This window comes from Siphateles boraxobius, unplaced genomic scaffold, assembly GCF_051911475.1.
Source record: "Siphateles boraxobius isolate OS27281-9 unplaced genomic scaffold, OSU_SipBor_1 7, whole genome shotgun sequence".
Classification (NCBI taxonomy): domain Eukaryota; kingdom Metazoa; phylum Chordata; class Actinopteri; order Cypriniformes; family Leuciscidae; genus Siphateles; species Siphateles boraxobius.
In genome coordinates this window covers 11,860,001-11,877,965 of record NW_027509197.1, presented here as the reverse complement: position 1 = coordinate 11,877,965, position 17,965 = coordinate 11,860,001, and the positions used below count along the sequence as shown (strand labels likewise).

Below are 17,965 nucleotides of genomic sequence, written 5' to 3'. Positions count from 1 at the left end.
TTCTTTGTTCATTAAAGGGATAGTTCACCCAAAAATAAAAATTCCGTCAGTATTTACTCACCCTCATGTTGTGCCAACCCCGTAAGACCTTCGTTCATCTTCGGAACACGAATTAAGATATTTTTGATTAAATCTGAGAGCTGGATCACTCCTCCATAGGCTTCTTCAGGAATTGAACTTGCAGGCCCCAAAAAGTTATTAAAGACATTTTTAAAATAGTCCAAGTGGCTCAATCTTAAATTTATCAAGCGACGAGAATACTTTTTGTGCGCAAAAACAAACTAAAATAACGACTTTATTTCAACTATTAATTTCCTTCTCTTTGAGCCTCTAGTCAGTTAAACTAGTGTAATTGCGTAGAGCTACGTCACACGTAGGCTCACTATTGGCCGATGCTGGTCATTTGGGTGATGCGTGTGAGGCCCACAGAGAAGGAAATGAATAATTGAAATAAATTCGTTATTTTTGTTGTTTTTTTTGCACACAAAAAGTATTCTCGTCGTTTGATAAACTTAAGATTGAGCCACTGTAGACACTTGGACTATTTTAACGATGCCTTTAATAACTTTTCGGGGCTGGCAAGTGTCAATCCCTTAAGAAGCCTATGGAGGAGTGATCCAGCTCTCAGATTTAATCAAAATTATCTTAATTTGTGTTCCGAAGATGAACGAAGGTCTTACGGGGTTGGAACAACATGAGGGTGGGTCAATACTGACAGAATTTTTCATTTTTGGGTGAACTATCCCTTTAAGTAGAACCAAACTTAACTCTAATTGCAGTTTTGCAACTGAAATTTAAATAAGAGATACTACTAAAAAGTATTAAAGGAATAGTTCACTTAAAAATTTAAATTCTATGATTCTGATCATTTACTCACCGTCAAGTTGTTTCAAGCCTGTGTGAATTTCTTTCTTCTGCTGAACACAAAGTAAGATTTTTTTTTCCTACAAAGGAAGATATTTTGAAGAATGTCAGTAACCAAACATTTGATGGACCCCATTGACTTCCATAGTATTTTTTTTCCTACTATGAAAGTCAATGGGGTCCATCAAATGTTTGATTACTGACATTCTTCAAAATATCTTTCTTTGTGTTCAGCAGAAGAAATTAATACAGGTTTGAAACAACCTGAGGGAGAGTAAATGATGTTTGAGTAATGACTTAAGTGAACTATTCCTACAACACTCTCACACCAGCAATTGCTGTGACACTTAGAAACTAAATTATGTATTAAGACAGGAATGATGAGAATTTTAAATGTTGAGAATGTTTATCACCTACAAAACCATTGTAATTCTATGTTAAACATTCAACATCCTAGCATTGGATATGCAACATTTGGCCCTCTCTCTCTGGCTTTTACTTAAAGCCATCAGCATAGACTTAATTTCGCCACATGGAGAACATACCATGATCATAATCAGGTTTCAGCATCACAAATACCCACTGCCTTTCATCAGGCCCAATTACCTCTTCACTAGGAGCCGAATACATTTCCCCTTTTAATATGAGGTCTCCAAGAGCCACGCGTGCGATAGCAATAGCCTCATGTGGAGTACGATCAACCTCTCGGCTTACGGCACACATGCTAAAGTGCACTTTTTACCCCATGCATGCATATGGAAAGGACCATTCACCTTGCAGACCGCAGCATCATTAAAGGCAACACAGGGGTAAAAGCACAAACACTCACATAACCTCTTAAACAGAGACATTTCTATGACCGCTCCGATGGAAGCTGATGGCAAGCTAAGGCAGAAAGACTAAGAGTGACATTTGTCCATGAGTAAATGGATTCTGTTTAAGTGGAGATGAAAGCAAACCATTGAGATGAGGACGCTGTAAAAGACTAAGGGGTCTGGATTGACGTCCATAACCTCGCCGCTCAGGAAGCAGCTTTATTTACTCGTAAAGAGCCCAAGACTGGAAACCAGGCCTCGTGGGCCCCGAGACTTCAGAGGGCTGCTGATACCAACATCAAAGGTTTATTGAGGAAGTAATGCAGGTAGTAACAAGACTGTCTGGAAATGAGATTAAGTAGAGGAGAGGCCAGCGTCCTGGCTGGTTCGACTTCCTCGGTTTGTGTAGGACGAGCCAAAGAGGGGAACGCTGTCACAACAGCATTATCGCATGTGCTAACCGCTCGTCTTCACAGCTGGAGTTCTGGGAGAGATAAGGCTTTGTCAGGACCCTTATTACCCAGCCTGGTGCCATTGTTAGCAGGCTGTTTTGAAGTACACAAAGCCGCCTGCTTGAAGGGGTGCGAGGGTCTTTTGTTACATACTCCGCACTTCATTTTTAATCTGCCTCTGTCGTGCAAAAACACTACAAACCGAACAGGAAATGAGTCCTCATTCTTTCTCTTTTGTTCATGGAGTCATATCTAATATCGCTATTACTATTTCATCCAGACAAAGCTCTATCCCCCACCGGGCGGCAGTGCTATTGGAGAGAGAGATTAGGTTTGACTGTGCGAGGGGTGCGTGTGGTCCTCGGTGTGTGGCTTTTGAAGAGCGGAGGAAGGTCGTAAGTCTCTTTCTGCAACAGCTCACCTGGCAGGTAGAAATACATCAGGTAGTCAGACAGATGTAGAGCGTCCTTCCCACCTGCCGATTCTCCTTTCCCCTCTTCACATGGGCCAAACTACCGCCGCATGTGTCTTCAGTGAGACATCACTGCACATGGTGCCGCAAAGCAAGTCTTTATCTCTCTCAAGAAAACTTATCCTGTCATTCCATTCACATGGCGTCATCTCTATCAATCTATTCTATCTCCTGACTGTCTGAAGCCTGTTCTTCGTCTGCAGACTGATATGACTAGTGCTCTATTTCATTGGACAACGCAGAAGTGCAGGGTAACCAAATTAAACTTAGATATACACTACTGTTCAAATGTTGAAAGAAATTAAAGTCACCATGAAATCAAAATGGACATTTCTTGCTTTTCTTATGAAACATTGCCTTTTTATTATAAATTATTTGTCCGTGCGCATCCAACGATCCAATCAATTCCCCGATGGACAAAATCAAGTCTCGACCTGCCTTATTTTCTCTTCTCGAGAAGCTGTTTCACTTGGAGATGCATCACAATAAGAAAGAAAAGACGATAGTTTTATTTAAACTTTAATACTTTTATTCAGCAAGGACGAATCAAATCCTAAAATGAAACGCACACCAGTTTGCACAAAAATATAAGGCACAACTGTTTTCAATATTGATAATAATAAGAAATGTTTGAGCAACATATCAGCAATTTAGAATTATTTAATTCTATTCACCTTATTTTGCAATGCTGATGTAAGACATCCGATTCCTTAGCTGTTATAGGTTATAGGTAAATAACTGGAAGAATAACAGTGCAGTAAACCTAAAAACTATTTGCACTATAAACCAGCGTGTTTATAATTACTACAATACATTTAAATAATACGGTAAGAAATACTAGTTTGCATTATCAACCAGCATAACGAGCTGTTTTGTACAGATACAATTTACAGGTGGTGGATGATATCAGAAGTATTTATTTTCTTATTTACATACATTTTAATGTACTTACTTTCTCTCTCTCTCGCACACACACACACACAACCTTAAAAAATGTTTGCAACCTTTACCTCGTATTGTTTCTGCTATAAATGCTCTCACATTCCTCTCTTTGCAGCTCTGTTTCTAAGATTGACAATGACAGCTTTCTCTACCTTCTGTCACCATCTTTATACTTCCCTCAGCCCTTTCCTTTTCTCCACCTACCTTTTTTTCTCTCATTGTCTCATCATCCGTCACTCCTCTATCAGGGTTTCCATCTCCTTTGCCTTTTTTTACATTTCAATCACTCGCTCTTTCAGCTTTTGCTCTTAAAATGTATCTACAGTCATCTTTCACTGTCTGTTAGCTATTCTTCCCATACATTAATCTCCCTGACTACCGTATCTCAGTCCAGACAGTCCAGTCACACACAGAGATGTCATTCCATCAGTCACAGAGTCAAGCAAACAGTTTAGAATCGTTAAAATGCTAGATAATCGTTAAAATCGTTACCGTCACCCCACATAAGGTGCACAATTTTGTACATTTGGAGACCTTGCGCGTTTATTTCAATCCACTGAAGGGAATTAATCTCCTGTGTGCAAGCAGAACTAGTGGTTTGTGGGTAATGAGTCGCAGTCATGCTTCAGACCACTGCATACTAACTAATCAGTGAGAATGATGCAGTGAAGGGTGCGTTCAACACAGCATGGATGAGAGTCATAATTGAACAGTGAGAGGACTAATTCACTAGAGAATTTACTAGAACAATGTGTAAACAAGTGTGAATTGTCTTTAATATGGTGAAAAGTTGAAGTAATAATTGACCACATCACACACAAAAAAAGACTTAAAGACTATAAAGTTGATAAATGTGTGTCCAATATATATAATAAACTATTGAAAAGAAATACTAAATGTTTTAAATGTCATAGGTCTAACCGTAATTTGGACAGTAAGTGTGTTTACATGCATCTAACATGCAAGAATAAGGTGGTTATCAGTATATTGTTGCTCATGTACACATACTCATTGTTTTGAGTCAAAACAAACCCTTCCCGAATGACTTCAATGGTTTTTGAATAACTAAAAAAAAAATTAGTATAGTGTAGGGTAACGAATAATCACAATTAATCGCATCCAAAATAAAAGTTTGTTTACAAAATGTGTGTATATATATACATACATATGTATATATATGTGTGTATATATATATATATATATATATATATATATACACACACACAGTATATACATGCAAATTAAATAAATATATTAAATATATACATGCATGTGTGCATTTATATATACAAAATAATTATACACAGTACTACACACACATATTATGTAAACAAAAACTTTTATTTTGAATGTGAGTTTAATATATATTTTTAATTGTAATAATATTTCACAATCATGGTATTACTATATACTTTTTTTATAAATGAAGCCTTTTTTCAAAAACATTTTTGAATAGTAGTGCACATACATTAACATATATATATATATTTTTTTAAATACATACAAATGTAATGCATTACTTTTTAATTTTACTGTACATTGTGTGCAACTCTAAAGACCTGTTATAGGGCAAAAAGGTAATAGTTTGTTTAACCCCAACTATTGAGTCGAAATTCCTCTCATGCTGCTATGAATTTATCTAAATAAATACATGAAAGATGTTGACAATGGAGGCTTTAGCTCATTTCCTGCGAGGGGCCAAAGTTTGAGTAGAACTGCTATGGTTACAGCCAAGTGTGCGGGGTTCTCAGCATATGGTTATTAACAGAAAGTGCTGAGTGGGGCAGAATTTGGATGATTGTGGATCAACGGGCACTAAGCTGAGGTAGATACAGGAAGAGCCAACACACAGCTGCACAGTTGTAGTGCCTGACTTCACACAGGCCCGCATGCTCCAGCACTTCCCGTAGGAGCGCCCTGACCTCATGCGCCACTTCCTGCCCAGCACTGAATCAACAAGCATCGATAAGAGCAGGAAACCTGTCTACAAGGTGGGCAGAAGGGTGTGTGTAAAGAGGCCAGCGCTCCGGCGGCGGGTGCGTAAGTCGCCAGGTTCATCAGGAAAGAAATCAAACAGACAAAAACAAAGGGAGGGAAAGTTGTGGGGAGAGAGAGTGACAGGTGAAGATGTCTGAACATCCGAACAGACAAAAGCTAGCATACTTACACATCCTACGAGAGTTGAGACAAAGGCAGGAAGCTCAGGACTTCCCGTCCTCAAGGCTTGAGGAACTACAGCGTGACTATGACCTTCCACGGATAAGACAGCAAACAGAGCCCCGTTGGGCATTAGAGACAGACATGACTGTGCAGAGAAATGTGTCCTCAGAGACACATGATATCACTGCAGATGACCCAAATAACATGCCACTACATTTCCTGTTGGACCTTACAGTCTTCTATGTAGTCGGCACATTGTCTTAAAGTTTCATTATCTATGTGGGGTTGTTTGATTCAGTGATTAAACATCTGAAATTGTAAATTAAAGGCAGTGTGTTCGAACCTGCAGTGATGCAAGACACTTAAACCGATAGCTCATCCGTTCTTCGGAAACACAAATTGTCGAAGTAATAGCGCCATTGTCGTGTAAATGAACGGCCAAAACACATAAAAGGTTTTCAGTTTTTAGTTGAAAAAACTGTTGTGTAAACAGAAAAGTTTACTTTTGAACAGAAAGTACAGTGACAAAGACAAACTGCAAAAAATGCAAAAAGCATTCGTTCTTCGGAAACACAAATGGACATATTTTTAATATTCTTTCATCATTTTTGTCCATCCATTGAAAGGCAAAAGCAAAAAGGCATCCTAAAAGAAATCCGTATAAATCAAGCTGTTTAATACAAGCTCTCCGAAGAGATTATTTATGAGGTTTTAATTCAGGCTTTTTATTTTCACATTTAACACTGATCAATGCACATACATATTAACATAAAATATAGTAAACACAGAAGCTCAACTGAACTTGCTTGACGGGAGAACCAATTAGTTTTATTTCTCTTAAAAATATCTGAATTTGTTTTCTAAAGATTAACTAAAATTCTACAGGTTTGGAACGAGGTGAGGGTAAGATTTAATTTTTGATAGAAGAATCTTAATTGTTGGATGAACTGTCCCTTTAACATGTGATTTCTCTAGCAGGCCTGTCACTATAAAAAAGTGTCTAAAAAAATAGGTATATCAGCAAAATTCTACTAATGTGTGGAAAGCATGAGAGAAACACAATCCAGGAGAAAGACAGGAAATACAAATGAAAAAGGTGAACAGAGGAACTTGAGAGTGTGTAAGTGGAAGTTTAGAGTAGAGACCTAAGTGTGCCGTGGGACAAGACTTGATGGGCAAGTGAGAATAAATTGATTTGCGGACACCCGTAAAATAGAAATATATAAATTAAAAATATATAAAAACAAATAAATTATTATTAATCGATTGCACAAAAGCAACAGGTTTTACAGGCGCAAACATAAGCCTTGGGGGGGTGTAAGGTATGTAAGCATAGGTGTGTAAACCTGGACAAGGCTTAGCCTTCCCCTGCCTGCTGCTGCTTCTGATTGCTTTTAGAGGGAAAAGCTGCCCATAACTGCTAGTCTAGGATCAATTTTCTCTGTAATAACAGCATATTGGTGAAACAGATTTGGCAAACAATCCAATGCGTATTTGTCTTTGCACTCTGAGGAGCGTCAAAGGTTTCTATTTACAAAGTTTTGCTGCATTGAGCAATGCAACCAATCCCAAACACATCTGTTGATTTCTTGAACACATTGGCCAATCAGAGGTGTTTAAAGAATCCACTCATTAGTCAAAACGCCAGAATTTTAGTTCTGAAGGCTTGTGAATCCTCTAATTGTATCAAACGAAATTCAAGACACAATGTAAATAAATGATTAACTGTGCAGTGTAAACAGCTTCATTGATTATAACGGAATTGTGTGAGATCATGATCAACTAAAATGAGTGAGCTTTTTTTTAGATTATAAAGGGAGCGCTCTCTACCTTGCCAAATCACACATGCAGTAGCCTATACTTGCTTTTCTGTTAAAATGAACAGTGGTTTGTGAATGTAGATGCTTTAATAACAAACAATTCATCGGGAACGTTTATGCTGGGATGTGTAGGTTATGGCTAGGCAACACTGAAAAATCCGTCCCGCACAGGTTTCTTGTTTAGAGGCTCAAAACTCTTGTCAGTGTTTCCTGCAACATCACTTTGAAACTACAGTGTCAGGCTAAAAACACATATTCCTATTGCAATGTCTTTGCAGGCTGCACACACACTCAAAAAACACTCAAACAAGCACTGCAACCAGTGCAATCCAACTCACAAACAAATTATATAGGAAACACTGCACCACCTTGCACAAGCAACCCAAGCCTATTGCAGTGTTCATGAATAGGGTGTTTGTTTAGTATATTCAAGCATTGTGTTTTGTGCAATTCATGCACTGGAAAGGAAGAAAAGACCAAGAGAGGAAAATACTTTAAGAAAGGTTTATTAGCAATGAAAAGAAATAGGTGTAGATGAATGAAGAACTGATGACAGTAGTGCTGCATTCGATTTATTGTAGTTACACAGAGAAGACTCTTACCAGCTCACGTGGAAGGAACATATCTTCCTGTCTGGCCACAACCAGACACACACTGTCCCCATGCTTAGTACTGCGTAACATGGCCACCAGTTCCTCCTGAGAGCGGCCTGTAATGTCCACACCGTTCACCTGAACACACGCATGCACATGGTTTCAATGGATTTCATATGCAACTTCACACTGATGTGAAATGAGTTTTTCCATTTAAAGTAGTCACATATTACTATGCTAGAAATACTCCATCTTACACTAGAACGAGACTCACTTCTAGTATCCTGTCACCTGACTGCAGGCGGCCATCTTTGACAGCAGCTCCTCTTGGTAAGATGTTTTTGACGAGGATGGGGCCGGGACCGTGCACTGAAGAATCTCTGGTCACAACGGTGAAGCCCAAACCTTCAGGACCTGAGGAGATTGAGAGAGTTTAAAGTGATTGACGGATGAAACTCAATTTGTCAGCAATAATACGCTAATTCGTGTGTGAAGCCTATTCTCTTCACAGTCAGCACGCTTATGTCAGCAAAGAGTCTGTGAAAGAGCCCATCATCTACAAAGCTTCACGTCATACTTGAAGTGTCATATGGGTATATAAACAACCACTAAGCATCTTAAAAAAATACATTCATTCCATGTAAACATACGCTACCATTGGAAAGTGTGAGGCAAGTACTTTTTGTTTTCTTGTTAAGAAAGAAATGTAATACTTTTATTCATTAAGGATGCATCAAATTGCTCAAGTGACAGTAAAGACATTTACAATGTGACAAAATTGTATTTCAAGAAAATGAAATGTAGCAAACACTACATGCCTACATTATAAACACCTCAAACCTCAAATAATCATTAGACTGTCTCTATAAAACTCCTCATAGACTGTACTGTACATCGGGGTGGGTCTGTCTGAGGCCTGTCAGGGAGAGTCGGGCTGATAAAGGCTGTCCTTGTGCGAGACTGAGATTAGAGTCACCTGGCTTCAGAAACTGAAGTTTAATTTCACATATGAGCACATTTCAAAGAGCCAGAGTGACAAGGACAGGCAAAAAGAGATACAGAGTGAACGAATATGAAAGACAGAATCAGAGACTTTGTTTATGCAGGCAAACAGAGAAAGAGAGAAGGAGAGATAATGTGAAAAACCATACACATTTCTTAAAGCAAACACCACCTTGACCCACAACAGAAACATCATTAGCCATAAGAACGACCTCCCGAAACTGACATTTACACTCTTCAGATGAAATTCAACATTTCAACATAAAAAAAAAAAATCTTAATGGTTTAAAAAATAAGCATCTAACAAGAAATCATTCGTGTGATTCCTTTCAGCCCAGATATTAGAGGAGGCTGCTGTCTAGCACAGGTGCTGGTCCATTTAAACCGTGCTGCCGCCTTGACCTGTGCATATTGCTTCTTATGGCGTTCTTGATGCTGTCACGGTGACTGATAGGTAGATTAGAGAACGGGCTATAGCCCCACGTGTGACACGAGGCATGTCTTTAGGGTGGATATTTCCAGACCTGTCCCTGAGCTCAGGGATAAAATGATGGACAGAGCATGTGGGTGAAGAAACTAAAGAGTAGACGGCCTCAGGGCCAGTGGTTGTCCTTTAACACGCTATGCGTCATACATATCGAAGCCAGAGTTTGTGGAAAAATTGACGGCATTTTATGCTCGTCATTTAGCACAATCGTTTTACGGTCAGCACTTTTTTTGTTCCAGCAATGAATTTATATCATCATTAATAGCAGAATCAATAAGAACTTAATAGACTTTGCAGCCTGAAATTATAGCTTCATTCATTCGGTTAGACTGCCAAAACCCTCGACTACAAAGTTGACCAATGTTGGAGTGAGGGAGAGAATCATATTAAAAGAAAGTACATTCATTTAAAAGATATTGCAGGAATTTTATTGCTCAAAAAAATTTGAGTTTTAATGTAATAGGTAATTATTTTTTAAACTGAGGTGCAAGGACACACGGAGGATAAAAAAAAACCCATTATAAAAATAAAATAAAAATTAACAAACTATTCAGTGTGATCAAAAACTATAAAAGGTCAGGACATTTTAAATCAGTAATCTCAGGTCTTACTACACTGTAAAAATGCAAATCCAAATTTTCTAGTTTACAAGATTTTTTTAGTCACAAATACTAAGATTATTAAAGAAACTAGTCTGAACAAAGTAAGTTCGAATTGAACAATATTACTGAATTTTTGTTTAAACTATTGTTTTGTCATTACTTTTAGTTATGTGATTTTAAGAGCTAATCTTTTTACACTTGTTGACTGTCACCGTTCTTAAAGTTGGCATGTCAAGTGTTTAGGACTACGTACAATCATCTATATATATCTATATCTATATCTATATCTATATCTATATATATATATATATATATATATATATATATATGCCATACTCTAATAAATGCTGGGTTATTTTTTTTTTTTTACCCAAATGCTGGATTCAGTCTGTTGGTTCATTTAATGGGTTATTTGTAATATTTTAACCCAGGTAGTGGGTAGTTTTTCTGTAACTCTGCTGGGTCATTTTTACAGTCGAAACAAATGATGAAGCCCCTCAAATACCTAGCCAGCGCTGGGTCAATGTAACCCAAAGTTGGGTTGTCTGTGCCAAACCGGTTAAAACTGATCATTTTGAATTTTGAGGGGAAACTTCCTGAATGAAATTAAGGTCTGCATTACATTGTATTCCAATCAAATTATTACTTTACAAATAGGGACATTTTTACCATTTTACCTTTTTTGTTTACATGTACGGTCGCAGCTAACGCCTGCTTGAAATGCTAGCCTTCGACAAATGCAGCATACACCAGATCTACACTCAACATGTTGCCGCCACCATGGAAATGTTTCTCCTCCCGCCAAATGTTCATACATAATTACAAGGAAAAATATTACCACACGAGGGAAATCATTGTGGTGTCCATGAAGATGTGTAAACTAGATTTATGCCTATTTCTCACATTTACCCAAATTATTATACGCCTGTTCAACCGAAGCTAATTTGGGTGGGTTTCTCCCATCCCCATACAATGTCACTTCTATGTCTTTTACGGCCCTGATGAGAACGTCGGTCTCCTCGGCTGTGAACCGCTCCTGGCGTGCGCATGGCAAATCTGCCATCATAATAGGAATCCGCCATGGAACAAGCATGCCTACTTTTAAAGGGAATGTGAGATAACGCTCTGATTGGTTTATTTCACGTTACGCCCAAACCACACCTATGAGTAATGTATCTACTTCAGACCAACCCATTTTAGATTTGAGTCGGGCGCAAGAGTCATTTATCCGGTATATATAACAACAGCGCCCGAGATCCGCTCACAAAGTTAATTGCGTTTTGCGTTTGATACTTGTGTTTCAGATCGTTAAAATAGGGCCCTTAGTGTCTTAATAAAAAAACTCAGCAAAAATAAGAAAAGTTCCTTTTTCAGGATAATGTATTTAAAGATAATTTTCTTAAATCCAAATAAGCCTAAATCCAAATTGGACAGGGTTTGAACAATGTTTTTCATGCTTGTTCAATGAACCATAAACCATTATTGCACATGCACCTGTGGAACAGTCCTTAAGACGCTAACAGTTTACAGTAAACTTTGGACACTAAACAGACCTGTCTACTGACTCTGTTCACATCTGCAGTCCTCATGCCTCCTGCAGCAGGACTATGGCATGTTCACGCAGGTGATCAGGGACCCTGGACATCTTTATCCCAGTGTTTTTCAGAGCAATAAACTGCGATGTGCCTAATGTAAAACGCCCAATACAGTGCTAAAGGGAGACAGGAAGGACAGTCCTTGCAGTGCCAAACCACATGTGACCATATGTCCCCCCAGACAAGTTTGAGAACTTGCAAATGCCTTGGTTAAAATCAAGAAAGAACTGGCAAATCTGCTGCAGAGGATGAGACCCACTGTAGGACATAAAGCAGATGGTGGACACACCAGGTACAGACACAGATATAGATATTGATTTTGCTCAGGGACTCATTATTTCATACTGTTCGCCAGTGAAATTTGTTCAGTTTATGTCTCAGAGTTGAATCTTTTATGTTCACACAAATATTTACGCATGTTAAAAAATGCTGCAAAAAAAGCATTTGAAAAGCAGTTCACGGTACACGGATACCAAAACTGTAGATCAATTTATTGTTACCAATTCAAAATTTATTGAATAAGAAATCTGTAGTTGCCTAGAATGTATTGGCTGAATGAGGCATTTGTCCTTCTGAATAAAATCTGAATGCAGTGTTGAATTTAAGTTCTCGGCAATTAGTTTGTAAACAGTGCATCGTTCCCAGTTGTTTACCTTTCTTAAGGTCGATTCTGAGTCTCTTTCCACCCTTTTTGTTTTGGACTTGTAGAGGTGAGGATCCCAAGCTGTTTTTTAGGAGGGGGCTTTCGGCATTCTTGCCTTTGGGGGTGGGAGAGAGGCTGAGGGGTAATGGAGAGCCCAGAGAGCGACTCTCAGGGCTGCTGCTGGACTCCTGAAACTCTGCTTGCCATCCTGAGGAAGACTCCACAGGCCTCACAACGGGCTTCACCTTCAGTGGCGGAGGGTCTTTGTTCCGTGTGGATGCATCAGGGTTTTCGGAGTTGAAGAGGTGGCCGATCACAGTTTTCTCAAAGCGTTCTTTATTAAAAACTGGAACAACTTCTAAACGAACGATGGGTGAACGCATGGCTTGACGGAATATTTCCTGTGCTCTGGTAAAAGACAAGGGAGAGCGAGATAAGGGACACAGGATATAAAAAAAGCAATTAAGAGACAATCAATTTTTTTTAGAATTATTTGCAGGTTATTTGATGAAATAAATGAACCTGGAAACTAAAAAGGATGGAAATTGTAATATATTGATTAGTCTTGGTTTAGATAAAACTCACTCTGACATTTATTCTGACAGCATAATTGGGGTTATGACTAATGAGTCCTTCGCATTACAAATGACAAAGCAATCCACCTCCTTCATTTTTGCTCGACTGATTTAATTTAAAAACCGTCCATCCATCCTGAGCCTAATAAGATTAATGTGACCTTCCACTGGTTAGAAGTAATTCTCCTAAGCAAAAATATGTATATACTGTACAATGTATGCATAATGTATAATAATGATCATGGAACAACTGGGTAATGTTTCAATAGGTATGGCAAGGTCTTTAGACTGAAATTGTATAAAGCACAATCCATGACAAGTTAATTCTATATGAGGTGCCATGTTATGTTTCTTTTTAGTATGTCCTGATATGTAAAGCCATAGAATTCAATAGGGTGTCCTTTCTTTTTCACATGACTGTATATGATGGATGTATAATCTTGTTGATCTTGTAGGTCTTGTCTTTAAACGTCTTATTTTACGTTAAAACGTGCATTATGAACAAAGAACCGTCATTATTTCCAACTTCCAAGCAATAGGTGTTTTTGTTAATCCTATGGACATGTAGTTGTGAATGGGGTCCCCCACACTGCTTGATCCACGCCCATCATTTCTCCCCTTGGCTTTTAGATTTTCGGGAAGGAAAAAAATTCCACTCCCCCGTCCAAACTTTTAGGATACCGGGTATCAGATTTGCACAATCCATACGCACAACGCTCCGGCATGTGCCCCTCGCTCAAAAGCTTGCCAGACCTCCCGCGCTTAGTTACGGTTGCTAAAACACGATTGGCCAGTGGCGGATTTCGGGCGTGGCTTAGCGAAGGGTCAATTAGAGTTACTGGTTCTGATGCCATACCTGCACCACTCTGTTTATTTTTTTTATTTTTTTATTAAAAATGTATTTAAATACAATGTAATGTATTTACATACATAATTTCTCTATTCTATTTGGTTACACTTGCAGTATAGCAGTAACAGATTTCACTGAAACTGACACAAATCTAACATTATTTGTTGCAAACTGACCCAAAACCAGATGATTTGTCGGGTCCTCAAGGCTTTGGTTTGGGTAGCAGATCTCTAATCAGCATGACAGTGTGCAGTAATGCAGTGTAAGAGAAGGAGATCTGCTACACACAGCAAACAGAGCTCAGCAAATTACCATGACTGCTGAAATGGCTCTGAAGCCATGCATTGAGTGTTTTCTGCTTTTGAAACCAATCCAAGAGTTGACAGCCATAAACAGAGCACAACAATGGACACCATGCTTGTTTTTACAACCATGACATGAAAAGATAGGTCTAAAAACGAAGTAACACGACAGGAAGGAAATGATGTCAGGAGGTAGAGACAGAAAGCAGACCAGAATGTGAAGCAGAAAGGCTTCAGTTCAGAGACTCACTGTGAAAAGGATTTGTCCAATAATTCAGCATCATTGATTTTAACGATACACTCATCGTCCTGAAAGATGCCTTCCCTTTTGGAGCGACTGTTCTCCTCCACGCCTCGAATGTGCAGGCCCAGAGCCCTGAAAGAGAACCAACCATAAATTACCAACAAAATAGAGCACAGCACCAGCCAGCCAGCAAACAGCCATAAAAGGCTGCACTAGTGTCAAATAATAGAACACCACATGACAAATACCGATAATTACACAGTAATGATATAGTAATTACAAAAAAAGTACTATTCAAGTAATAACATCAATACTGTCCACACAAGTGTAGTGTACTTCTGAAATGGAGAAAAGACGAGACTATGCATTTGGCTTTGTTTTAGTCCAAGAGAAATTCATGTTCCAGATCCATTTGAGCCATTGCTCCCCTCTAAAGAATTATCTGTTGAAGTCATTGTTGAACATTGTGTACTTCATACTGTTTCATCTTACATATTGTAAAATGTATTTTACCTTCTTATTATTTTTCCCTTAATCAATCAATCAATTATATCTATCTAGCTATCTATCTATTAGTGCTGCACGATTAATCATAATGCAATTGCAATCACGATGTCAAGCCTATGCGATTATATGATGCAAAATGCTGTGATTTTATATGAAATAAACAAATTAGGGCTGCTAACGCAATCAACGCAGCATCTGTTATTTTTGTCATCCTTTGGCTAGTGTTAGATGATCCCGCTCTTATTCGTGTGAATGCTTTTAAACTATTCAAGTGTGACAAGTCAAAAGAGAGCGCGCTGCCTGTGAATGTCCTGACTGTGAGTCACAGAAAGACGTGCGCCAGTAGAATGCGCATACACAGACAACGCGCCAGAATACAGTTCTCTTTCGCACTTGAACGAACAGTAACACACACAATTATGCCAAAATGTCGTTTTGTCAAGTATCTTCATAACATAAGAGCAGTCTTATGATGGACGTAAAAAGTTGTGAGAGAATGAGGCGCGTGTGAGATCCGCGTCTCTGTCAGCAGCGGCTGCTCTTAAAGGGCCAGCAGCCAATAAAGCTTTCTGTCAGTAAAGTTAATCAAAGAACAAAGGGAACAGAGAAAATGACTCACTGCTCTAGACTAAAGAACTTTTGTAGCTTTAAAGCAACAACAAGTGATTTTTCCTCTCTGGTCGCCCTACAGGTTGGAAGCGGGTCCATTACCGCTGTCGTAAATAATTTAGCCTACAGCAGCCTACTATCGCACGCGCACACACGCTCGCTGTTTATCCAGCAATGGCTTTGGAATCAACAATGGCCACAGACAAGGTAGAGTATGATGCATGTTTTTATGAAAGTATGATGTATTGCGACATCACAAACGAGCAATTGTAGCAATTGTAACTTTATGTTTTGCTTTATTGTCCTCCTTTTGCCCTCCTGAGCACCATACAAAACTCACATACACAGACCGCTTGGCAAAACACAAGAAAGCAGCGCTATGGCTGGCAATGATAAAGGCTATCAGGCTGGAGAAACTCATAAAGCAGGAGAACGGCAGACAAGTATTAATCCCTCAGTCTTCATCCGCAGGCACCTCACACGAGCCCATTCAATGAATAACACATTCATGCATTACAGTGGGCCGCAGCAGTGTCTGGCAAATTATAGAATATACCTTTGCAGAAATTTAGATGAGATTTGGGGAGACACACTGGACTGAAATTGTTTCTTCAGTGAAGTGATATTTGACTGGAGGGATAAAGGTTGAGTTTTGGGTGAGTGTATGAAAAAGACTAAGCATATTTGTCTTCTGCTGCTGACAGCCAGCTCACAGCAGGAGCAACAAAAACTGGTGTGTGTATGATTCTACTGATCACTAAAAACATGTGCTTGTCCACAGCAGCAGTTTAAGTTGAATTTTCAGCATCCAGTCTTCAGTTTCACATGATACTCCAGAAAACATTCTAATATGCTGATTAGGAGCTCAAGAGATATTTCTTCTTATTAATTAATTAATATTTGTGTGGAAAACACATTTTTTTAGGATCATTTGATAAATAGAACAACATTTCTTTGAAATGGAAATATTTTGTAAGAATATAAATGTCTTTACTGTTACTTTTGATCAACTTAATGAATTGTTGCTAAATAAAATGTATTTATATACAGGTGCTAGGCATATAATTAGAATATCATCAAAAAGTTGATTCATTTCAAGAATTCAACTTGACAGGTGAAACTAATATATTATATAGACTCATTACATGCAAAGTGAGATATTTCAAGACTTTATTTTTTATAATTTTGATGATTATGGCTTACAGCTTATGAAACCCACAAAATCAAAATCCCAGAAAATTAGAATATTACATGAAATCACACCGTAATTACACAGGAATACCATGGTCATTGAACCAGGTTTTGGGTCTTTTGGCAGTGTGGGAAGGTGCAAATCCTGCTGGAAAATGAAGGAAGCATCTCCATAAAGCTTGTCTGCTGAAGGAAGCAGGAAGTGCTCTGAAAATGTCCTGGTAGACGGCTGCGTTGAGTGAACAGCACAGTGGACCAACTCCAGCCGATGACATGGCTCCCCAAACCAACACAGACTGTAGAAACTTCACACTGGACTTCAAGCATCTTGGATTGTGTGCCTCTCCATTCTTCCTCCAGACTCTGGGACCTTGGTTTCCAAATGAGATGCAAAATTTGCTGTCATCAGAAAAGAGGACTTTGGTCGACTGTGCTTTATTAAATCCAGAGTCAACGCATCCGTCTACCAGGACATTTTCAGAGCACTTCATGCTTCCTTCATTTTCCAGCAGGATTTGCACCTGCCCACACTGCCAAAATAACCAAAACCTGGTTCAATGACCATGGTATTCCTGTGTAATTACGGTGTGATTTCATGTAATATTCTAATTTTCTGATTTCTAATTTTCTAATTAGTTTCACCTGTTAAGTTGAATTCTTGAAACAAAAATAAACTTTTTGATGATATTCTAATTATATGACCAGCACCTGTATATATATATATAAAAATAATCTTACTGACCCCAAACTTTTGAAGGGTAGAATATGCACCAGTGATTATGAGATTATGAGAGTGGCCAATGGTAATTGGCTGATTTCACCTATCGCAAAATGGCAAATACAATCAGTGCGGTTGTTTGTTACAGTTCCACATACATGTTATGCATACATGTTTTATGTGTTTAATGTGAAAATGAAAACAAATTTACTGTCCTCAAAGAAAACTTTGTCTTGAACTCCAAGAAGCTGCACACATACACAACACACTGCCATTACCCTACAAATCATTTTACAATCTCAGGAAAAAAAAGGTACAACATCTGCCACCTTATTTAATCCTAAAGAGTGCATATTACCTTAAAGAAACATATGACACTGAATTATTTAGTAGCTTTTGAAAGGGTACTGCCCAGGTGACAGCTTTTATACCCTTTTTGTACTATATTTTATCGCATCACAATACATTCATGAAAAACATCAGATAAAAATGTATCTAAAGATAAAGAAACAGCCTAACTCC

The 17,965-nt window shown here is 38.4% G+C and overlaps 1 protein-coding gene across 7 annotated transcripts in view; it reads right to left on the bottom strand.

The window, feature by feature from the left end:
* pard3bb (par-3 family cell polarity regulator beta b) overlaps positions 1-17,965 on the bottom strand; it is a 343,528-nt gene that overhangs the window by 185,522 nt on the left and 140,041 nt on the right. For all 7 annotated transcript variants that reach the window (XM_077216357.1, XM_077216355.1, XM_077216356.1 and 4 more), the window contains 4 exons: positions 14,425-14,550; positions 12,458-12,855; positions 8,393-8,532; positions 8,128-8,256 (listed from right to left, as the gene is read on the bottom strand). In XM_077216357.1, the coding sequence (XP_077072472.1) occupies positions 8,128-8,256; positions 8,393-8,532; positions 12,458-12,855; positions 14,425-14,550 (793 nt within the window). The remainder of the gene's footprint in view (positions 1-8,127; positions 8,257-8,392; positions 8,533-12,457; positions 12,856-14,424; positions 14,551-17,965) is intronic.